General features: G+C 34.6%; 2 protein-coding genes across 3 annotated transcripts; one reads left to right on the forward strand and one right to left on the reverse strand.

Annotated features, from left to right (window-relative positions):
* The first annotated feature begins 557 nt into the window (after window positions 1-557).
* LOC125846601 (UDP-arabinose 4-epimerase 1-like) lies at window positions 558-6,361 on the forward strand. 2 transcript variants are annotated; one of them, XM_049526145.1, is made up of 11 exons: window positions 558-821; window positions 1,381-1,550; window positions 1,837-1,961; window positions 3,549-3,662; window positions 3,815-3,922; window positions 4,006-4,097; window positions 4,647-4,788; window positions 4,895-4,989; window positions 5,133-5,262; window positions 5,608-5,752; window positions 5,839-6,361. In XM_049526145.1, exons 2-11 carry the CDS (start codon window positions 1,490-1,492, stop codon window positions 6,078-6,080), a joined length of 1,254 nt encoding a protein of 417 aa, XP_049382102.1. In that variant the 5' UTR covers window positions 558-821; window positions 1,381-1,489; the 3' UTR covers window positions 6,081-6,361. The 2 variants fall into 2 exon arrangements, with proteins under 2 accessions (XP_049382102.1, XP_049382103.1); XM_049526146.1 differs by having other exon boundaries at window positions 574-790; window positions 1,376-1,550.
* LOC125846600 (pentatricopeptide repeat-containing protein At1g30610, chloroplastic) lies at window positions 6,189-16,797 on the reverse strand. Its single transcript, XM_049526144.1, has 9 exons — window positions 16,029-16,797; window positions 13,905-14,096; window positions 13,252-13,333; window positions 12,936-13,127; window positions 12,015-12,128; window positions 10,800-10,890; window positions 10,566-10,723; window positions 8,856-9,287; window positions 6,189-7,097 (listed from the first exon to the last, which is right to left on the reverse strand). Exons 1-9 carry the CDS (start codon window positions 16,652-16,654, stop codon window positions 6,726-6,728), a joined length of 2,259 nt encoding a protein of 752 aa, XP_049382101.1. The 5' UTR covers window positions 16,655-16,797; the 3' UTR covers window positions 6,189-6,725.
* Between the last annotated feature and the right edge of the window lie 5,777 nt (window positions 16,798-22,574).

Below are 22,574 nucleotides of genomic sequence, written 5' to 3' on the forward strand. Positions count from 1 at the left end.
ATGACTCGTTGAACAATCAGACTAAAACTTAATGAATTTACTATTCTAAANATGAAAATAAGATAGACAAAAAAAACAATTAAAACAACATAAATTTGAAAAATAAAATAATTACTATACAAATACAACAAAACTATTTTTAAGAAAAATAATGAATAGAGAAAACGATTTTATTACCTCTTCCTTGTAAAAGTAGTGACATAATCAAGTAATTCACAAAAGAGTAGACTACTAACGCATAATTCATGAAAGAGTAGAGTAGATTGTGAAAAATTATTTTAAGTAGATGACTCGTTGAACAATCAGACTAAAACTTAATGAATTTACTATTCTAAAGATGCTATGTCATTTTCAATTCCCTATTTCGTATTTTTAACTTCATATACCTAACGAATAAATCGATAAAATACATGTTCGTGACTAAAAGTAGTACAACACATGGCTAGCTAATGCCACTTCTCCCTTTCCAATTTTGACTTAATAATAAAATCAGTAAGAGTAAAGTTGAAAAAAACAAATAAATATACAATAATACGCGCAAGAGAGCAAGGAGTTTGTTGTTTATCAACTCTACCGATACATACACTGAACCTTCTCCTCTTTGTACGTTTTCTTTTTTTTTCGTCCCAAAAAACATGATCGTGGACTCTACTCAATTCTCTTTCTTCTACTATAAATTTCTTTAGAGGATTTTTTAAAATTTTATTTCATAGATCTCTTGATCATAAGGAGTTACTGTATATTCTCTGATATATGCTTTGTTTTGGAAATTGAAGCTGAAGGTTTTGGGTGCTGCTTTGGTTCTGTAGTTTAACTGAAAGGTTTGCGGGGTTTTCTACATTCTTGATTCCTCTTTTTTAGTTTGTCTTCTATGGGTATGGATGATTTTTTTTGGTCTAAATTGGAAAAAAGATTGTATTTTTGGGTTCTTTTGTGTTGTTTCTTTTCTGGGTTTTTGAATTTCAGGTTTCTTGAATGAGAAAAAACTGTTCTTTTCTGGGGTTGATTCAGGTTTCAATTTAACTGAAATGCTGTTTCTCTTACTGGATTTTCAACTCAGATCCTTTGGGAATTTTGAAATTTAGTTGTTTTTCTTCATTCTTGGTCTACTAGTAGGTTTTTTTTTTTATTACAAACGGATAATTTTCCAACTTTGTTGATCGTTTCTGGGGGTTTGTTTTGGAGGTGGGTGGGTGGGAGGGGGGCAAAGGAAGAGACAAACTTCATATCTGAGTATGTGATAATTATGTCCATCTTTTTGAAACAGGGCCCAGTTATTGATTGTTTTTTGTTTAGCTTTTGGTTTAAGTTTTGGTAATCCATGTTTGAGTTTTTAAATAATGATAATCAAAGAGTAAAATTTAATGTTTGTTGCTGCAGACTGTTAACAATTCCACATACAAGGAAGGGGCTTACTTGATCACCAGTTTCAAGTAATAAGATTATCTATTTTGATTGTTTGCCTATTTGGCATTGGAGAGATTCTGCAATGCTAGGCTTGGGCAGGACAAGAGCTCAAACAAGGTCTAGCAGATCTATGTCTCTAGGAGGTGAGCCATGCTCCTTAAAGTGGTTTGTTTTTCTTGTTATGTACATTCTGTTTCTTGGTCAGTTGTTGGGTACAATTGGCCTAGTTCTGTTTGGTTAAATCATGAAAGTAGTATTATTATCATCTTGGCAGTTGATGCCAATGTATAACATTTCAATTTTGGTCATTGGATATGTTTCTGCTGATGGTTAGGCAATGTGATCAATGGTCTCCTTTTTTTCTTTAATTATTGTGAATAACACTTGTTTTCTAGGGTCTAAAACTACTACTTTCTTTGGTAATTGTAGGCATGGATTATGCAGACCCAAAGAAGAAGAGCAATTTCGTGGGTAAAATTCTTATGGCTGCTGTGCTAACAGCGCTATGCATTCTTATGCTCAAGCAGTCCCCAACTTTTAATACCCCAAGTGCAGTAATTCCCTGATCCTTCTCTTTGTTAAATTATTATCTCAGTTTTGTGTCCATATGCTTGGACTAGATTGACAATTTGATATTTGGAGTTTTTTATATATTGGACTGCAAGCTCTCCTGTGTCATTACCACCATGGTTTTCTTTTGTAATTTTTATTTGACATGAGATGGTTGTATAGTACATTTGTTCTGTTCTTCAAGTTCTGAGTCTTTGTTTCTTTAGGATAGTGGGAATATTTAACCAACCTCTTCCAACAGAAAAACCTCCCAGAAGTGTGTACCTCTTAAGTTATCTTCGTTTTCGTATGTTTAAAGTTGAGTTATCATGTTGATTCTTGAAATGTAAGTGTTTCTCAAATCTTGACCCCAGTTTGAACAAATTTACTAATGTTTCTAGTGCTCTTGTGTAATTTCACATGCTCTATTATGTATTCAGAATGCGCCTTCAAACATGTGGTTCTTTGAATCATCAGCTTAGAGTTCTAGATTGATTATCACTGTAACTCACCATTGACCAACCAAAGTGATGTTTTCTAATGTATAGGATGCTTGGAGTCTTTTACTTAAATCTCAGTCCAATCAGCTGAGACACAAAGGCTGTTGTAACTGGCAAGGTTCTTAATGCCAAGACCTCCTTGTTTCTCCTCCATGTCTTTATTCCTGTGCCCTTTTCCAAATAATGGTGAAAGGTCCTTATATATATGAAACTTGGATACATCACCTCTTCAGTACATGAGTGCATTGTCTACTTGTGGAAGGTCTACTCTTGCTTTTGGTGGGTGGTCATTTAGGGGCCTGACGTGGCATTAAGTTCCGTTTGTGCAGATGCTTGGATATATTGATATTTCTACTTTTCGTGAAACACTACATCGTTGCACTTGCACCATTACAAGCAATGGCAACTGGAGAACTAGTTTGGTAATATATTATATATCTTGGTTAGTGGCAGTTTCCTGATAGCTACAGCCTCTCGGTCCAAGTAGCTAATTACACTTGAGATATGCTAGGTTGTTCATTTTCCTGCAATTGCTGGAAACCCTTTGAAATCGGAAGAGTACTATTTGCTGCTTTCTTGAGTTTTCCTGAGCCCCTTTTTCTTTGATGCTTCATGTTACAAGCATTCTTCTGTTGATCATGAAATTTCTGTTACCCATTAAGCAGTGTAGGATTCCAGTTTACTTATCTCAATTTACAATATCTCCAATTTCATATATTTCATAGTGTGCACTAACTGGCCATGTACAGTGTAAGATGAAGAAGGATTTTAAAATTCGAAATATTAAATCCTTTTCATCTTACTAAGTTACCATCAAAAGATTCTGTTTGCATCAATATTTCATTTCCTTGACATATCCTTGTCGAATAGGTCTGAAAAAGGGTGCACATATTTCATTCAGCCTCTTCAAAATGCACTAAAAATTAACAAATTTCTGCATGTATCCGTATCAGATGCACCAAATGCTTGCCCGTAGCCAAGTCTGTTTAGCATAGGAATTTTTTGCAACAAAAGATTGAAGTTCTTATGGTTTTGAAATTCTAAGCTTTGCACTCATTGTGTTTGGTTTTTCTTGTTGATGCTTTCTCCTAGTTCTCTCGCCATCAACCAGGTGTTATTCATGTCTTGGTCACCGGAGGTGCTGGCTACATTGGTTCCCATGCAGCATTACGACTTTTAAAAGAAAATTACCGGGTGACGATAGTGGTAATTTCTTATTCTGAAGTTGTGATTAGATCCTTTGACAGTCATTCTTGAATGACTCTTTTCAATACTTTTAACTTCACATAATCGACTTATGAGCATGAAAATGTGTGAATGAGACACTTCATAAGAGAAATGCTTTATCAATTTGACAGGACAACCTTTCACGAGGAAATATAGGAGCTGTAAGGATTCTGCAAGAATTATTTCCTGAACCAGGGAGGCTTCAGTTTATATATGCCGACTTGGGGGATGCAAAAGTGGTAAACTGCAGCTGTTCTGAAACTACCTTCTTTATTGTTATTGTTTTTTGGCATTCACTTATACCCATAACCGAAATGAGCAGGTCCACCAGATATTCTCCCAGAATGCTTTTGATGCTGTGATGCATTTTGCAGCTGTAGCATATGTCGGAGAGAGCACCCTCGATCCTCTTAAGTAAGTATTGTTGATCTTTCTATAAAGCTTTCCATTACAACATGTAATTGGAGAGTTAACACTCAAATAAATAAATAAATGTAAATTAGTGTTTCACTTGTTGCATTGTGTAAGGAATAGAAAACTTAATCTTTTACAGGTTAAGCCAAAGCATCAAGTATGTACAGATATTGCATCTCTATCAAAGCTGGTTGTGCGTCTAGTGTATCACTGATGTAGCATTACATTTTCCTGCCTTGATTGATTTTTACTCTAAATACAAGCAAATTAAGGCTAGTATTACTATTTTGAATCAAGGTGCATTTTACATGACTTTTTATCGGAAAAGTGCAATTTGTTTTAGGGGGCTTGGAATTTTTATCATTTTTGTTGAACTTGTTTGGATTAAATATTTCTAACTGAAGGATCTAGCATGTCTCATTAATGAGTAAATTTAGTGTAATTTCCATGTCGTGATACTGTATAAAGTTAAATATGCCTCCGTAATTTGGTTCTTTGCCTTTGTCCTCCGAAACTCATATTTCATGAGCTGCTGCATGTTCCAATCAGGTACTATCACAACATTACTTCAAATACGCTCACTGTCTTAGAAGCTATGTCAGCTCATGGAGTCCCCACATTGATTTACTCTAGTACATGTGCGACATATGGAGAGCCTGAAAAGATGCCTATTACTGAAGAAACTCCACAGGTGAGTGTTTTAAAGTCTGTATTTACTTTTAGTACGCTAGAACCGTATGATTGCCTCTCTTATGTCAATGGTAAGCAACAACTGAGAGTTTTTTGTCAAATTGCAGCTCCCTATTAATCCATATGGAAAAGCGAAGAAAATGGCAGAGGATATTATTTTGGATTTCCATAAGAACTCAAACATGGCTGTCATGATTTTGAGGTAGGTGATTGATATATCTTGCTAATATACCCTTTCCCTTTGATCGATGGTTGAAACCTGAGTCATAACTATTGGTTGACTTGCTATGTCTAGCACAATTAGCATGGGTTAAATTAATGCTAAATTGTTTTCTGAAAATTCAGGTACTTCAATGTGATTGGATCTGATCCAGAGGGAAGACTAGGAGAAGCTCCCCGGCCTGAACTTCGTGAACATGGGCGAATTTCTGGTGCTTGTTATGATGCAGCTCGTGGAATCATACCTGATCTTAAGGTCAGCCAATAATAGCTATCTCTGTACTCGATGTGTTTGCTATTTATCATCTATGTACTCATGATCGTTGAATTGTCTGAAGTCGCTTCATGCATTGAGCATTTCTAATATCTACCAGAAATTATGTGGCTCTTATGAGTGAAATTCATACAAATAAAGTTTACTGGCTACTCTATTCTGATTCCCAGTTGCCATTGTCACTCTTAATAACAAGCAAAAGACAAATATTCAGCTGTTCTATCAGCAATTCTGTTAATATGGGCTAGGGGAAACTGAATGTGTCAATGATAACATGAATAGTCATAATCTGCCCTCACCTCTGAGAGACTTTGTTTTGTCATGCAGGTTAGAGGAACAGACTATAAGACTACAGATGGTACATGCATTAGGGATTATATAGATGTCACTGATCTGGTTGATGCTCATGTGAAAGCTCTTGAAAAGTCTAGTCCCGGGAAGGTGGGAATCTACAACGTTGGAACCGGAAGAGGTAAGGCATTCCTTCTTGTGTCATCATATTCAGTTTCTCACTTTGAGTCTAGTTCTCACTCCATTCTTTTCGTCTACCGAGAACAGGTAGATCAGTGAAGGAATTTGTGGATGCTTGCAAGGCAGCCACTGGAGTTCCTATCAAAGTTGACTTCCTTCCTCGTCGACCTGGTGATTATGCAGAAGTCTTTAGTGATCCTACGAAGATAAAACTTGAACTGAACTGGACAGCCAAACACACCGATCTTCAAGAGAGTTTGCAGGTCGCATGGAGATGGCAGAAATCACACCTTAATGGTTATGGTTCATCTCTGGTCAAGTCTTCGTAATTCATTGACAACTTATCATTGTGGAAGATTGACATGAACCCCATCACACAGCTTAACATTGTCGTGGATTTTTTAGTGTCACCAGAGTAGGTTTTTGGAAGCTAAAGAGGGTCTATATTTTTTCGTTCATCTAGATTGAATACATAACAGAGTTTTGTGTATTAGTCAGCCTATTTATCCAGTCATTTATGATGTGTATCTTAGTCTAGTAAAACAGATATTTAGATCAATAATAGTTCTGGGCCAGGTATAGATTCTTCCCTCATCTGTGCTCATTTGAATTTGTTGCGTGTTTTATTCTTTTGTTTGTGTATGTATATAGAAAACTGGGTGTTATAGTTGCCTCCACTTTTGGAGAAATGAAAGCTGCTTCAACCATATCAGTGATAAATTCTGTAAATTTGATAATCTTCAACTATTTGAGTTGTATGGACTAGACTCCAGTCCAACATCCAGCTTGAAATCAATTTTGGCAGGTTAATTCTTTCAGATAAGTTCTTGCTGAACTATACAATCAAATATAATTATACTGATTAAAGAATAGTTGGTTATGAACATGACTCAACTCTTAACAAATAGAGCACTTGTTCAAGAACAGATGATACAGTATCTGACGATTTTTTCTTCATTTGGGGTGTAGCAAAGTTAACAAACTAGAGCTGTTTCACTGTGAACTCTATCTAGTTTTCTCGATCGAGTTCTCAAAAATTCTTTACAAGAAGCCATCAGATTGTTGAGTATTCTGCTGTCATTTCTGGCAACAACCCGGCTCACCTCTTGTAGCAATCTGAAAAGAGTACCATCTGATAATCGATCAGAATTTTCCACGAAAAGCTTCATCCAAAACTTGGCAGAAAATGTGTGAGACTCAGCAGGAGGATAATCAGTAACACAAGCCAGGGCAGCAGCAATGTTCCCTCTTTCCAGCTGCACGCGGAACATTTCTTTGACTAGTGGCACTGGTGGAACCCGATCAGCCCGAGCCAAGTCCTTCCATGTAGCTTCCAATAATTCCACCTGAAAAGGTCCGTGTAGAATAGTCATAATTCTTACCTATGATCAGCTAAAGAAATGAAAGTGGGATATTGTCAGAGTAAAACCAAAACAACCTTAGATTCACTTAATACTGGCCAAAAGATCGATATGACAAACCAATGATACTGTCATATGATAACAGGATAGTTTTTTTTTTCCCTAAAGGTGGCATTCAGACCACCAAAAGCTTAGAAAGATGGGAAGAAACTACCACCTAATGTTTTGTCTTCATAGATGTCTTTACTGACCACTAGGCCACAACGTTGTGTGCTACAGTGATGAAAGGATAGTAGTTGCACCCTTAGAATTTATTGGGAAGTTCGAGGTGTGTTCCCAGGAAACTAAAAAACCATAATATTTCTCTCCAGAACTAGGAAACGGGATGCAGCTGTAAAAAAAAAAGAGATTCAAGAAGCTTCTCAAGCAATCCGCCCTCCCAACTCAATCTACCTAGGCTCTATGTTGGAGAATGGAAACCTCCTTATGTAATAGAAAGTATCTTCTCAAGCCTACGTTACCTTCTAAACTCAAACTTCCCTGTGTCCTGCACTGACAGGGAAAAGAGAGTGCCAGCCACCACTTCCTCTCTCTATTTTTTTAATTCCTAGCAATAGGTAGACAATCACTGAAGGTACTGGATTTATGAGCTGATAATTCTCAGACCATTGGCTTGTCATAGTACCTGGCATCAAATGGATATAATACGCACCAACTGAAAATGATAAATTGAAAACAATTTGAACTCCACGTTTGCCACCCTGGTAATCAGAAGAATCCCCATTGTGTCTACTGGTTTCTCATTTCAGTAAGAAATTTGTTGGAAACAAGTAAAGACAGCATTTTCCATGCCAGAACATCCTCTTAATTCCTTAAGCCAACAAAAATAATTCTGAGTGCAGACGATCATGCTCTTATCTTCACTTCCACAATACCAATTAGGTCGGTGAAGAACTACCCAACTAATCAGTTATACTTCACCAAGTACATGAGCAAACAAATACACTCATAGTTCTCACAGAAGGAAAACAAAAACATCCGGAAGTATTATATGAGCAAGAAACACTTGGCTAAAGGATGAAACTAATTAAAGAAGCTTCTTTTAATCTTCGAGCTTCTTCTCTTTGCTGTAACAATTCTAGGTGTGTTGATCTCTATTATTACCCAGAATCATCAATACATTTTATAGCAAAAACTGAAACAATAATTTTCTTACACAGACTATAAAGAACTCAAGTTAGTTTTTATAATGTAGAAAGAAGAGACTTAGTTTTAGGTCAATAGAATGGCAGAGAGTATTATTGTACTTAAATTTTGTGCACAAGTTTCTTTGACACATAAGTTAGATGGTTTTATTATTTATCATCATTAGCTATCTAACCATATCCTCCCCCACCCCTGCCTTTTGCATTAACAATTACATCCATAACAAGTACCCAGAGATATTTATTTGAAGATGGGCAATTTAGACAGACAGAACTATCTGCCTTTATTATTCATTCCCAAATCAATATCCACTATGATATAGACGGAAAGTTGGGGGTGGGTCAGTTTTCAAATATTTTCTCTAAAGAAAAGCTAGTTATATTTCAACAAAACAGAAAGTTGTACAATAATTTGACAGTCTACACCATGATCAGCTAAATAAAATTTCACAGGGGAATTTCCTAGGAATGACAGCCAAAGAACATGAAAGGCGAGAGTGCACATAGGAGAACTGAATACTGGGTTGACAAAGTGTACCTTTCCATCCCTGCAGGAGTCAAGTACTATCTGAATGTGACGCTTTGCATTGAAGTGGTATCCATATTTCAGCATATGTGAGTAGGCAAACTTGAGATCATCCCATTTCTTTCCAGCAGCACATGCATCCAACATCAAGTTGAATGTGTAGACATCTGGGAAAACCTTATCCTTACCATCCAATTTACTGCTAATAGAGTTACAATTATCCAATAACTTGAAAAACATTTGCTTTGCTTCTTCAAACATCCCACTATCTAGATAACCTTTTAGCATTATATTGTAAGTTATCAAATTTGGGGAGCAAAACTGGTGCATGTGGTTGAAGATGTATGCTCCACTCTGAATGTCACCAGAATCCAGACAGGCTTGAATTAGACCAGTGTAAGTCACCACTAGAGGCTTGGTAGCAACTTTGCATATCTTTCCCATCTGTTCCGCAGTAGAAGATGGACCCAAAAATAGAAGGAGCATTAGTATTTAACTGAAAGGTCAGAATTAATCAAGTCATGTAAGTATAAATAAGTTATCTGTTCTTTGAGTACATCTAAGCAAGATTAGTCATGTATGTACCAATACATGATCTTCTTGAGAATACATCTTCCTTGTTCTGAAATAAAACCAATAAACTCATTGCTGTATCGTGGAAGAAAGTAAAGGACCTACAAGAACTTTCATTTGGTATTATGGCCTAAATTCTTTGCTCCTTAATAATCAATCAAAACCTCTTATTCGATGACTGAGGGCATTTCAACAGTCCCATATTTAACAATGCCGTAAAGGTAATGGATATCGTAATGGATCTACAGGAGACAATCCAAAACAAATCCTGCTTTCCAAATATGGGATGCTCAAAAGGCCAGGTAAAATGGGATTGACTAATCAGTTTCATGGATGACAAAACCAACGAGAGTTTCATGTGCTACAGGATCATGGAACCTAGAGAACTAATACCAGTTATTTGAACTGCACAACAAGGTCCTGAATATCACTCAGTTGAAAATGATGTAACAATTTAATTTAATTCACTTGAAAAAGTATGAGACGAAGTTTTATTCCATCACAGTTATTGGTTGTTATCACGGATGAATTTAAAACTTAGAATTATTAGAAAAATGGTAAACAAGGAGTCCACTTTCTGGACACTAACTTGATATATCAGATTTGACTTAATGCTTTAAAAGTCGTAGGATCTCCTAGTACACAGATGAAATTCTTGATGAACAAAAAGAGCACTAACCTCTTCAGCAAACTAAGAGTGAAGTAACAAATCAGACAATACAAAATACATGAGAAAATCTCAGAGAAGCAGTGCTTAGAATTTTGAATTATATGAGGATTGAGTACAAGCTTAGGTTTCTTGTGGGTGTCTTTGCAGTCCTACAGATAGCTTATGATTATTTGTTTGCAGTTCATATAAAGAATAATAGTAGTGAATTTGCATTCACGTACTTATGTTCTTTTTTATCAGGACATTCACGTACTTATGTATGCTACCTTTGTAATCAATTGCATTTTGCTTCTAATGTTATATAGTCAGAAACATAATGAAATATTTTGATGAAGGAACAACAACTTTATTGAAACGTGATGATGTCCTTTCATTTGATGTCTAAAAGTGTATATGAATATTCAAGATAAATCATTGGGCCCGGAAACAGAATGGCATAATAGAATAAGATCAATGGAAGCTAATTACAAGAAACGTACTTGCATCAGCGCCTCTTCACACCTCCCTGCACTACAAAGGCAACGAGCAAGGTCATAATACAAACTGGCAGTGCCCACGATTCCTCGTCGCTCCATGTCTTCTACAGCTAGTAAGGCCTCGTCTGTTTTCCCTTCCTTCCAAAGAGTACTGACAATAACTACATGCATCAAAGACAACTTCATTCAGCAAAAATCTTTTGCAGCATGTCAATTAAGCACATATTTCTGCATTACCTTTATAGGTCAAAGCATTGGGAACACATGACTTCTGCATTTTCTTGAAAAAGTCATGGACCAAATTGTATTTGCCACATTCGAACATAACCTGAATGAACACTTCAGTTTAGCTACTGGTATAATCAAACATATTTCCATAACTAACATGTTCTAGGCAAGCACTAAAGTCCGCATAGAGGGATCCCTTACCCCATCCCAACCCAAAAGTATTTAAAAAGGGAAGTAAGAGAAGAAACAGTCTTTTCACAACAATAGCAGAAATGAGTAAAGGGCCAATCAGCTAGATTGCTATGCTATAAGATTCTCTCTCCTTTTCTTTTTTTTCCTCTGTTCAAATATGCAATATGCTGCAGGTTCTTCATTCTTCTCTCATTTATAGCTTAAATATTAAAATAAAATTTAAAGCACAAAAGCTGCATATCATGAAAAATTCATCAGAAGTAAGTAGGATACACTATTAACCACAGTTTTCCAAAATATAATCAATATTAAATTGATCAATAGTAATCTTTTTCCAAATTGAAGTCAATTTGTAGTTGGACATTTACATGTGTAGAGGTCTTTCGACATACTTCATGAAAAATTGCTCTTCTAATTTCCTTGGCAAGTGTATATCCTAGAAGCTTCAAGATCTTCGGCTTGCTTTTGGAGCTTAAGGGACTTGGCTATTAATATTATTATGACATATATGTGTAAGATGACTCTTATTCCTTGAGTTAAGAGAAGACCACAGTGCAAAGGGAAAAAATAGATAAGGATCTTCTGATGTTATGGATATATATCTCTTCTTTTTTTTTGGATGAGGTGTTATGGATATGTATCTCTTATAAGCTCTCTGCTATACCAACTATACCAAACACATTATGTCATCTTGTACTTAATCTTCTCATTTTTCCTTTGATGAAGATGGGAATCACATCATAAGAGGAAAAATGTAGCAATGTAATTTCCCATCTCAAGGCCAGCATGTACCAATTAATGCTAGATCTTAATGGTTATACAAAACATGAGATGCCAGTTCATGCAAGAATTTGCCAACAAATGTCAGGAAACCTCCCATGGGAGCTAAGCTGCTTAAAGCTAATTAGGGTGGAAGTGACTCCTTGTGAAGAGAGAAAATACAAAAAGACCCAATGATTTAATAGCCTTCTAAACTGTCACCCCACACTAAAGTCTAAACACCTACAGAAAAAGAAAAAAAAAGACAACTACCTCCATGACTAATCCATATGTTGTTATTGAGGGCTGCTCGTTCCGGAGCTTTAGCTGTTGCAGTACCCAAAAGGCACCCTCCCAGCTTTTACGGCGAACACATGCATTTAGCACCTACAAGCAAAGAACAAAATTGTTCTCATAAATCTGTCATCTCATTTGAACCAAATAAAAATATAGTGACACCTACAAGCAAAGAGCAAAATCATTCTCATGAAGTTAGCATTTGAACCAAATTGAAATTTACTGACTTCCAGCAGAAAATAATTGCACCACGTTTTAGCATCAAGAACAAATATTACACAAGAACTTCAACCAAGACTGAATCACAAATCATTAGGAAGGGCTCCACATAGTTGGATGTACCCTTATGATTGTCTCTTCTCCTTTCCTTATCATATGTATTTATTTACTTGAAGAGTTTATAGCTCAGAAACAAACTCTGTAAAGGAGACATATTTTAGCAAAACAAGTTCAGCTTCCAGGGAGCAATAGCACTGAGTTAAAATGATTGCTTCAAATTTTGAGACATAGCTTCCATAGGAAAGTAGAGATGCATAGATTACTGAATATAGTGTTAATTAAAAGGGGGAATCACTGATGCATTAACCATTTAGCTATAGATCGTCAGTACGATTTTCCAGATATAGCAACGATAAATTACCAATGCCAAACTGAACTTTTTTTCCGTTTGCCTTCTAATTCTGCTTTGTTTTTCTTGTGTCTATCTCGATTATCTTTTCCTTAAATAGGGAAGATGCTAAGCTCTCATTCTTTACTGAACAGAAGAAGTTCCCAGCATGATGGTGAAACAACATCACTCTCTTATGCCAAATGATAAAGCAGTCAGAGCCACAAGTGCATTTAACTAAGAACAATCCCAAAATATTGGCCCTTCTTGCGTACCCTTCAATTACTTACAGAGTTATAGACGACAACATCTGGCTCAAGTCGTGGATCAAACTTCTCAATAATATTAGTCTTGAACTTCTTTTTGGGTGGTGATCGCATGGTATCGATGACGTCAAATAGTTCCTTCATATGTCCTGCTTGTCCAAGAGTGACAGCAATACAACGGTAAGCTACAAGGTCCGGATACGATGTTATGTGCTCCTACGGAAATGAGTCGAGGTTGGATGTATTAGTTACATATCACACAAGCTATCTATCTCAATAGGACACAAGATATTGATTAAAGGAGAGATCAAGTCATGGAAATAAAGTTTATAGGTGTTACCTGCATTGCATTAAACAAGTTTAGTGCTTCCACTGGCCTCTTTGCCTTTCCCAGTGCATCCAGTGCAGCCGTGTAAATATATCTTGCAAAAGAATTCAATCCAAGGGTCCATCAGCATCAATTTCCCATTAAAGACTTTGATCCTAGACCAACCAGAAAAAAATGTAGGAAGGATGTGCCACCGAAAATATAATTCAATACTTGGAACAATTTCAGAATAACATTTTTAGAAGGTTCATAAAGGAAAAATTAGAAGATCGGGTAGATTCTTTTGAGAGTTTCATGTAAAATGCTTTCCTAGGACACATTTAAAGGAAGTAAAAGATCCATGAGAATGATCACCGCTGCAGATATAGATAGTAAATCAAGCATACCACAACAAAAACAAAAGCACCGACAAACGTAAGAAATGAAGCACTGTTATTTCACCTCTCACATATCTGAAAGTAATTATGATAACATCATACATAGCTAACTGTAACATAAGCATCAGCACCACATCTAAATCAATCACCTATATCACAATCCCAAATCAAGAATATACAAAATATATTTCAGGAATCACTAAGACATTGCACTATCTCAATACACTAAAATGGCTATCAAGTTTCCTACCGGGAAAGGAGTAGGAGAAGTGGTCACAGAAAAGATACCTTAACTTGTGTGACTTAAAGCGCTCACGTGAACGAAGCCATTCAATGACTTGCAGCACCCGTCTCCAATTTCCCAATCTACCCAATATTTGGATAATCCTCAAGATAGAATGATCTGAGAATTTAATCTGAGCACTTCGCATCATTTGAGAGAACATCCACTCAGGCATGTCAATGTCTGCACCATTTAGACTGTACGAGTAAAATATTTTATTACGAGTCAGAAAAGAAGAGTATACTAACGAACTGCCAACTGTTAAGCAATTTTAGAGGATCCTTAATAACTGCAACATAGGTCCTTTTTGGGGGTGATAAGCATCAGCCCTTCATTTTTTGATTCTGTGGTGATTGTTATGGAATTTGGGAAGGACATTGTGGGAATTGAATTATTTTCATAACTTCATAGACAAGGCACTTTTTCTGTAAGGCGTGCATAAGAAGGGCCATAAGCGTAACTCAAGCATAGAGCTATCCTTTAAGCACCGTTGAATATCAAATATAACTAGTTTTCAGAGATTCTTATCCAAAAAGGAAAAAATACTGAGCATGACAAAGCACACAGATGCAATAAAGCATTAAGAAAAACCATGCTTTCACAATTTACCAATTGATATTTGACTCTAGAAAACAAACTTCAAATTAAACCAGAACTGGAGGAAATGCCTAGCGATTGTTCTGTAACAATGTGCCATTATCCCAGTTGTTCTAAGACATATATGTCTACTTTTGTCTAAGTTAAGTTGGAGTTAGTATATCTTTTGATTTTCTTCCACACTAAACTTATTCAGAAACAGCCTCTCTACCTCTAAGGTATTGGCACCCTCACTTTTTACCAAAAGGTCCTGATTAGTTGTATCTATAATTCTATTGGGCATGCCATCTTGGCCTCAACCATGCAACCTAGAGTACGCCTCATCGCCAACTGTTTATCCTATTGGGCATGCCATCTTAGGTTAGATTTAGGGGAAGGAATTGCTAGATGGAAAGTGTACAGGCGAGAGAGACTAACACAACATCACAAGAAAATGCCATTTAGACATAAAGAGATGGAAGCTCTTAGGATACAAACAATACATGATGCAAAACGCATGCATGTTACAAACGTAAAGCAGCACCAACAATGGGAATTGCACTATCTCACATCAATATGTTCAACTTTAATTTTTTTATCCGAAATGAAAATGACAAAATTATCACCAGTTATTAATGGAACAGCTCCTTTGCAAATTAACCCAAAGAGTCGAGTATCCAGGCTATCTTCCCCAACACTTATTTCCCATCTTTTTCCCTATTCCTATTTGATAAATAAACATAAATGTAATTGTGAAGCACTTAAGAGCTATGTAACCTGCTAATGGAAAAGAACAAATTCCAAGAGTTTAACCTTACTACTCCAGCGGACCCAAAACACTTCTGTTTTACAGGTCAAAAAGTTTCATTAATAAGCACCGAGTCGGTGTGTGACTCTGCTTGAATCGTACGTTGTCTTCCACCAAGTTTGACCAATTAATCAATTATCGATACAACATGGTATTTTCTCATTACCCCAAAAATACAAGTGTATTATTTTCACTATTACGAGACAAATCTTCTATTCTACTTGTTCCATATACTTCACAACACTTGACATACTTTCCTGTTTGGAATGACATAAAAAACTTGACATCTTCCTTAAGGAATCTCATTCTCCCTCCGGAAATTCTAATATAAACTAGTATATCTTTATATCTTCATTGTCAGAAAAGTATATCTTTACATCTTCAGATTCAACAAATTTCCACTTTCTCACATTTCAAATCATTATTTTAAACCAATTTTAATCTTGTAATATAATCGGTCATTTTACTCTTAGCTTCTGCATACACAGGGAGCTCACTATGTTATAAAGGGGTTATACCAGAAAAGGAACAAGGAAAACTACCCAAACAACTCATATGTAAACCATATTACCTTAAAGTAACCAAAATCAAGGTGAATTATGACAAGTTCAATCAATTCATGCATCAAAAACAAATAGAATAAACAAAGCAGAAGAACATGTTAAAGAAACAGTACCACCGAATGAGGAATTTATCAAATGGGAAAACACACTAACCAAAGTGCAAAACTATAGGAATAACTCACCACTTTGCAAGCTTTTGGATTCTCTCCTCCATCTCTGCTTTAGTAACTCTTGGCTTATCATAAACATCACCATCCATTGTCTTAAAAGCCTCTCTTTCCATACTCACCATCTCATCAACATTCTTGTCCTTACTTATGCTCTGTCTTTTTTGATTCTCCACCTTTCTAAATTCCAATTTCCCACCACCACCACTCTCTTTCACAACTCCAACTCCTTCATACTTCTCATTCAGCTCCACAAAATCAGAACTTTCTACACATTTCTCCTTCTCAGACTTCACAAATTTACCCTTTTCTTCACTTTTCTTTCTTCTAACACTATCCCTCTGTTTCTTTTCTTTGACAGACTCCATAGCTTTCAAATACTCATCAAATGAAGGCTTGAATTCAAGCTCTTCTCTATTAATTACATTATCTAAGCCACAAGAAACTACCACGGAACCCGCATTCCTCTTCTGATTCTTCACCCTTTTCTTTCCCAGAGAAATTTCTAAAGTGGGTGTCTCAGAAATTGAAAATACTGATGAAAAACAAGGGCAACGGAGGTAATTTGAACCAAAAACTCCATTGAAATCAGTACAAACTGAAGCTCCAAATAGAGCTTCTGTCAAGATAATTGCCACCATCTCAACTCAACCACGCATTAAAGGTTGCACTTTATTCTTCTTCTTCTTCTTCCTGGTTTGGTCCGCTGGCTGCCGGCGACCAAAGATTGGATTTTTCCGGCAAGTAGTTATGAATGTTCAGTGTTTTTTGGTTAGCCAAAAGCCGTTTTGGTCACTTCCGGAATCGGGTCCAAATACGGGTAGAGATTAGCAGGTGGGCCCTTTTGGCCTCCTTTGTTTTGGTTAAGATTAATATTGTTAAGATGCTAATGATTGAAATTATGTGCATAATTAATTTATTTGTAAGCATAATAAATATAAAATTTAAATAAAAATAATTAAATATTGAAAAATTCATAAATTTAATAAAATAAAGTATTGTTTCATAAAAAAAAATGAATCATTTATGTTTGGGAATGATAACGGAGATTAGTTTATAGTGTTAGGGGTCATTTGGTTGAGAATAAGTTATCCTAAGATAACTAATCATGAGAAAGTTATCCCGAAATAAGTTATTCCACTATATATATGAGATAACTTATTGTTACGCCCCGATTTCGAAAATTAAGATTTCGAAATCATTTTCGCAACTTTGGTAATTTTGTTAATTTTTGAAAAAAATTATAATTTGAAAGTCACCACTTAATTTTTTAGGAAAAAAAATTAAGAAAACCATTTTAAAAAGGTTTTTTTGAAAGAAACAATTTAAATAAAACAAGAGTCGGGTAAGGGTTCAAATAATTCTCTAAAGAAGGGTTTAGGCATCTTAGAGAATCCGCTAACACGCGATTGACCGACGGATTTAAAAGTTGGCTAATTTTAAAAGAAAACTTAAATTACTTGAAAAATCTTATTTTATTATTTTTTTGATAAATGAGAAATCTTTTGATACTTGTACATTCGTATTATCCCAAATAATGAAATAATCCAAATGTTAAAATGCTAAAATAAAATTTTAACTTAACAATTTATCCGAATCAAATTTTTGAGTCGAATAATCAACACAATCACTTAGGCGTGAATTTGAAAGCTAAATATTAACTATGAAAGAATATAGATAATTCTCATGTTCTTAAAGCTTACACTTCATGAATTAAAAAGATTTGAAAATTTGAATACTTGAAGCAAAATAAGTAACAAAATAGGAAACTTCCCAAGGATTCATCTAAATTAGATATAAGAAGAAAGTAGCATTTCTAAAACAAATTAAAAACATAAGTCAAGATAACAAATAACAAAAATCTAGGCACTTGGCCTAAATGTTCTTTGTTGCTGCCGATCTAACTGGACTTTTTAAGTCCGGAAAGAATCAATTTTCAGCCCTTTGGGGCTGCTGTCATCCTGCTGGTTTGTCGGGGTTTTAACCCAATTTTGCTCCTCGTTTTTCTGCCTTTTAGATGTTGCTGCTGCTGCTGTTTTTAGTAGACTTTACCGTCCAAAAAAAACTTGAATTTCAGCCCTTTAGGCTGTTGTCAACCCTGTTACTGTTGTTGCTATTAGTTTGGGTTTTGTCCCACTAATATTAGCTTCCCTTTCATGACTCGGATGAGGTTGACTCGAAGAGAGCAAAAATGCAAAAGATGAGAGTCCATTTGACTCATTCGGAGAAAGTTCATGCACAAGAAAAGAAAGAAAAAGGGAGATTAACATTCTGATCTAACATACGAAAATACTAAAGGAAAATACTTCAAATGCTCATAACAATTAAACCAATATAAGAAGTAAATAAAATAAAAGACAAAACACAGAAACTGAAATTTAACAATTAGACAAAAGGAAATCATGCAATATTTATTAGCAATAGACTGAATCTAATACAAAATGACACAGTAACAAAATAAAACAATGGCACTATCACACATATGGATGTGAACACATTAAAATCAAATCCTCCACTTGATCAAGGTTTTAAGTCAACTCAATTATCGTATACCAAAGACAAACAAGAAACAGAGAGCAGGGAAATATAAAATAACTTTACATCAAAATAACTTAACAAATTTAAACAAGGATCTAAGTAGAGAAATCTAATAAATTTTAGGACGTATAAAACTATTATATGAGCTTTCATCCATCCCAACTAACACTTAAATATAAGCACAAGAAACTGGTCAGAACTATCGCTTAAGCAAGCAGAATGAATAGACGACAGTATCTTATGAAACAAATGTTGAAAGAAAGCACATACATGATTTAAAATACCCAAGCATGCTTCTCAAAACGACTTTGTAAGGAAACAACTTCATTTTAATTTCTAAGGACTAAACTCATGTAACAGAAGAGTAAAACAGAGATAATCTTTAATGATACCAGTCCTACTACAATTTAAACACAACCATAGAAGAAACACAACTACAAAGAGCTAATCATCTCAAACCAAATTCTGAATCGTAATATAAATGGAAGCCACAGAGCACAAATTTCACAAATAAGGAGACAACATAATACTATCAAAGGGATAAGACGACATGGGAAGGGAAAGATGCAAGACCAAGAAATGAGATGACATAATTGTCTTTCTAAGTTACAAACCATGCTCTAAGATGAAAGTAATAGGGTTCTTGCAGTATGGATCTCGAATACTAATCATCCACAACTTAAATGACTTCACAAGGGCAAAGGTTGATCCTAAGCTGGAAATACTGACAATTAAACAAAAAGGGTACTCTAGTTTTCCAATAAAGTTGAAGAAAACCTGTAATTTCTATGAATATAATTAGATGCAGCCAATCCAATATAATGAAAGTGCTAAACTACAAATCATTATGAAGGCAAATAAGTAAACAAAATGACTAAAACTGGACCTTTTCACCAAAAACGAGAGTATCTGTCACGACCCAAGCCTAGGGCCTAGACGTGACCGGCGAATGGAGAACCCGAAGGAACCCCAAACAAGCCTCATAGCGTATCATTACACATCCTTGGTCGCGGAAGCAATTAAAATGACCATAAGCAATAAGCATAATCAAAGGGGAAATCGGGACTAAGGGAGCAAGAAAAAAAAAAGAAGAAATGATACATAAATACCATAGATGAGTCAAGCTCAAGCATAATACANTACAATTATAGGTGTTTCCGAAGCACATTTTCGGGCATTTTTGAGGTCGTTTCAGTATCTTATCATTGATCAAACTCAAACTCTAAATTGTAGGAATCAAACACGCAAATCGAGTTTTATACTACTGTATTACTATAGTCTGCCAAAGCATATACTCAAACGATGCCAAACTATAAATTCTTATATCATCCAGAATCCAAACAAAGGCAGACAAAACATTGCATAATGCAAAATCTAAGCAGGCAAAATTAAATTAAACTAGAAAGAAGGAAAATATAAGCAATTACCTTTTGCCGAGCAGCCCATCGAGACAACGAGTTTGACGGAGACAATTCCATCGCTTAAACTCGAACAACCACAAAACTTTAAACTATTGAACTGAGAATTCCCAAACTTTTTAGGGGTACTCTCAGGTCTCAAGAATCGTCCCTGTGAACAGTGAGGAGAAGGGCTTTTTATAGCACCCAAAATCTCCAAATTCTGAGAATATTTTTGATGTGGGAGTAATGCAAAAATCTAAAATTCCTTATCATATGAGATTTGCGAGTTGGAGGAGGTACAAATTCGTACCAAATCAAACGATTGAGAAGGAAAACTGAGAATTGAATGGATAAGAGTTACGTGGTTCATCTCGAAGGTTACTCGTACGAAGGCTCGTGCCTGGCACACTGAATAGTACGAATTCGAGTGAGGAATGAGATGCAACGTCGTTCTGAGCTGAAATCGCATCGTTTGGTTACTGTTGTCGTCCTTTTGCGTCTTAGAGAAGATGAAGAGTATTAAGTCTTGGGTCTCTTAATGTAAATGGGTTGGGTTGAAGTGGAGTTGGGCCGGAAGCTTTTTGGGCATTAAAATGGATAAACTACCTTATTAAACATACATCACTACTATATATACTGATATTATCTTTACTTTCAAACAATTACATATATTACCATTTTTAATATTTTATACCATATATTAATATANAGAGAAGATGAAGAGTATTAAGTCTTGGGTCTCTTAATGTAACATGGGTTGGGTTGAAGTGGAGTTGGGCCAGAAGCTTTTTGGGCATTAAAATGGATTTTAAAAGGAAAAATTACTTGAGTGGATCCTTTTTAAAAAATAATTACTTATTTTAAATATACTCTTTAATTATTACCATTTATAGCAATATGTAACAATACTATATGTTTTATTAGATTTGTCTTTCTCTTTTACCTCTTTCTCCTTTTTCTCTCTCGCCTTTTTAATTTTTATCTCTTTTTCTCGCTCTTTCTCCCCTTTTTTCTTCATATTATTCTTTTTGCCTTGTTTTCTTTCTGTTGCTGCTTTTTCTCTCTTGCTTTCTTTCTATTGTTTTTTCTTTCTTTTTTCTTTTTGTTGCACTTTCTCCCTCTCCCTCTTGCTTTTTCCCCCTTTCTCTCTCTCTATTTTCTTTCATATAGTCAATGATTCGTAGACTAAATAAACTTTTATTAATTATTAATTAAGTAGACAAGTATTCTAATCGTAACAAATGAAGAGACATAATAAATTGCAAAATGAATTAAACTTGAATTAAAAATGTGTTCCACACATATTAAAGTTGAATTAGAAGAGAATTAATATGAATGCAAAATGTAGCAAACGAAAAAGCATTCTATGATCTGTAAACGGAATGAATTTGTATAACAATGAATTTCACAAGTAATTAAACGTAAAAAATCAACTAATAAATTGCAAAATTGATTAAATTGTATTACACTAATATTAAACAAGTAAATAAATTAAACTTCTTTTAAAATTGTATTACACAATATTAAAGTTGAATTAGAAGAAATAATTAAGAATGAATGAAAAACGTAACTAACAAAAGACAAGACAACGATCTATAAACTGAATTAAACTTATATTATTCATGAATAAAACATGTATTATATGTGCCTTATAAATTATTTTTGGTTTGTATCACTAAGAACGTGAATGATGTATTATAAGTGTGTTACCTAAATTACTTTAGTTCATATCATTAAAAATGGAGTGAAGTTTGCAATATGTATTATAAATGTAGGATGTATTATTCATGATTTTAATACAATTATGAAACATATCTAATACAAACGTGATATAGTTTTGTAAACTTCATCCTTTTCGAGATTCAATCTAATATTTTTCCTAAAATCAATTCTAAACTTAACCAAATTCTCTTTAAATTGAGATATTAAACTCCAAATGATATTTTCAATTATTTGTAGAAACAACCTATCCAAACTAAAGAGCAAACATGTAATCTAATCGTAACAAATGAAGAAACCTAATAAACTGCCAAATGAATTAAACTTAAATTAAAAATGTATTATACACATATTAAAGTTGAATTAGAAGTGAATTAAATACGCATGCAAAATGTAGCAAACGAAAGAGCATTTTGTGATTTGTAAACTGAAAAAACCTTGTATTAATAGTGAATTAAACAAGTAATTTAATCATAACAAATCAACCAATAAACTGTAAAATGAATTAACTTCGTATTAAAAGTGTATTACACAAATATTAAAGTCGAATTAGAAGAGAGAATTAAGCATGGATAAAAAATGTAACTAATGAAACACCAGACAATGACCTATAGAGTGAATTAAACTTATATCAATAATGAATTAAACAAGTAATCTAATAGCAACAAATAATAAACTACAAAATGAATTAAATTTGCATTAAAAGTGTATTACACAATATTAAAGTTGAATTAGAAGAGAAAATTAAGAATAAATAAAAAAACATAACTAACGAAAGACAAGATAATAATCTATAGACTGAATTAAACTTGTATTATTCATAAGTAAAACATGTATTATATGTGTCTTATAAATTATTTTGGTTTGTATCACTAAGAGCATGAGTGATGTTTGCAATATGTAT

This window comes from Solanum stenotomum, chromosome 12 (genome assembly GCF_019186545.1).
Source record: "Solanum stenotomum isolate F172 chromosome 12, ASM1918654v1, whole genome shotgun sequence".
In the NCBI taxonomy this organism is placed as follows: Eukaryota; Viridiplantae; Streptophyta; class Magnoliopsida; order Solanales; family Solanaceae; genus Solanum; species Solanum stenotomum.

What these genes read in the sequence shown, in the direction of transcription:
- LOC125846601 (XM_049526145.1), top strand. Translation starts at nt 1,490, where the DNA reads ATGCTAGGCTTGGGCAGGACAAGAGCTCAAACAAGGTCTAGCAGATCT. An exon ending in CTTTTAATACCCCAAGTGCA is followed by an intron (nt 1,962 to 3,548) that starts GTAATTCCCTGA and finishes GCTTTCTCCTAG; the next exon opens with TTCTCTCGCCATCAACCAGG. An exon ending in ACTTGGGGGATGCAAAAGTG is followed by an intron (nt 3,923 to 4,005) that starts GTAAACTGCAGC and finishes CGAAATGAGCAG; the next exon opens with GTCCACCAGATATTCTCCCA.
- LOC125846600 (XM_049526144.1), bottom strand. Translation starts at nt 16,654, where the DNA reads ATGGTGGCAATTATCTTGACAGAAGCTCTATTTGGAGCTTCAGTTTGT. An exon ending in ATCCAAAAGCTTGCAAAGTG is followed by an intron (nt 14,097 to 16,028) that starts GTGAGTTATTCC and finishes TTACTCGTACAG; the next exon opens with TCTAAATGGTGCAGACATTG. An exon ending in ATGTTGTCGTCTATAACTCT is followed by an intron (nt 12,129 to 12,935) that starts GTAAGTAATTGA and finishes CTTTGCTTGTAG; the next exon opens with GTGCTAAATGCATGTGTTCG.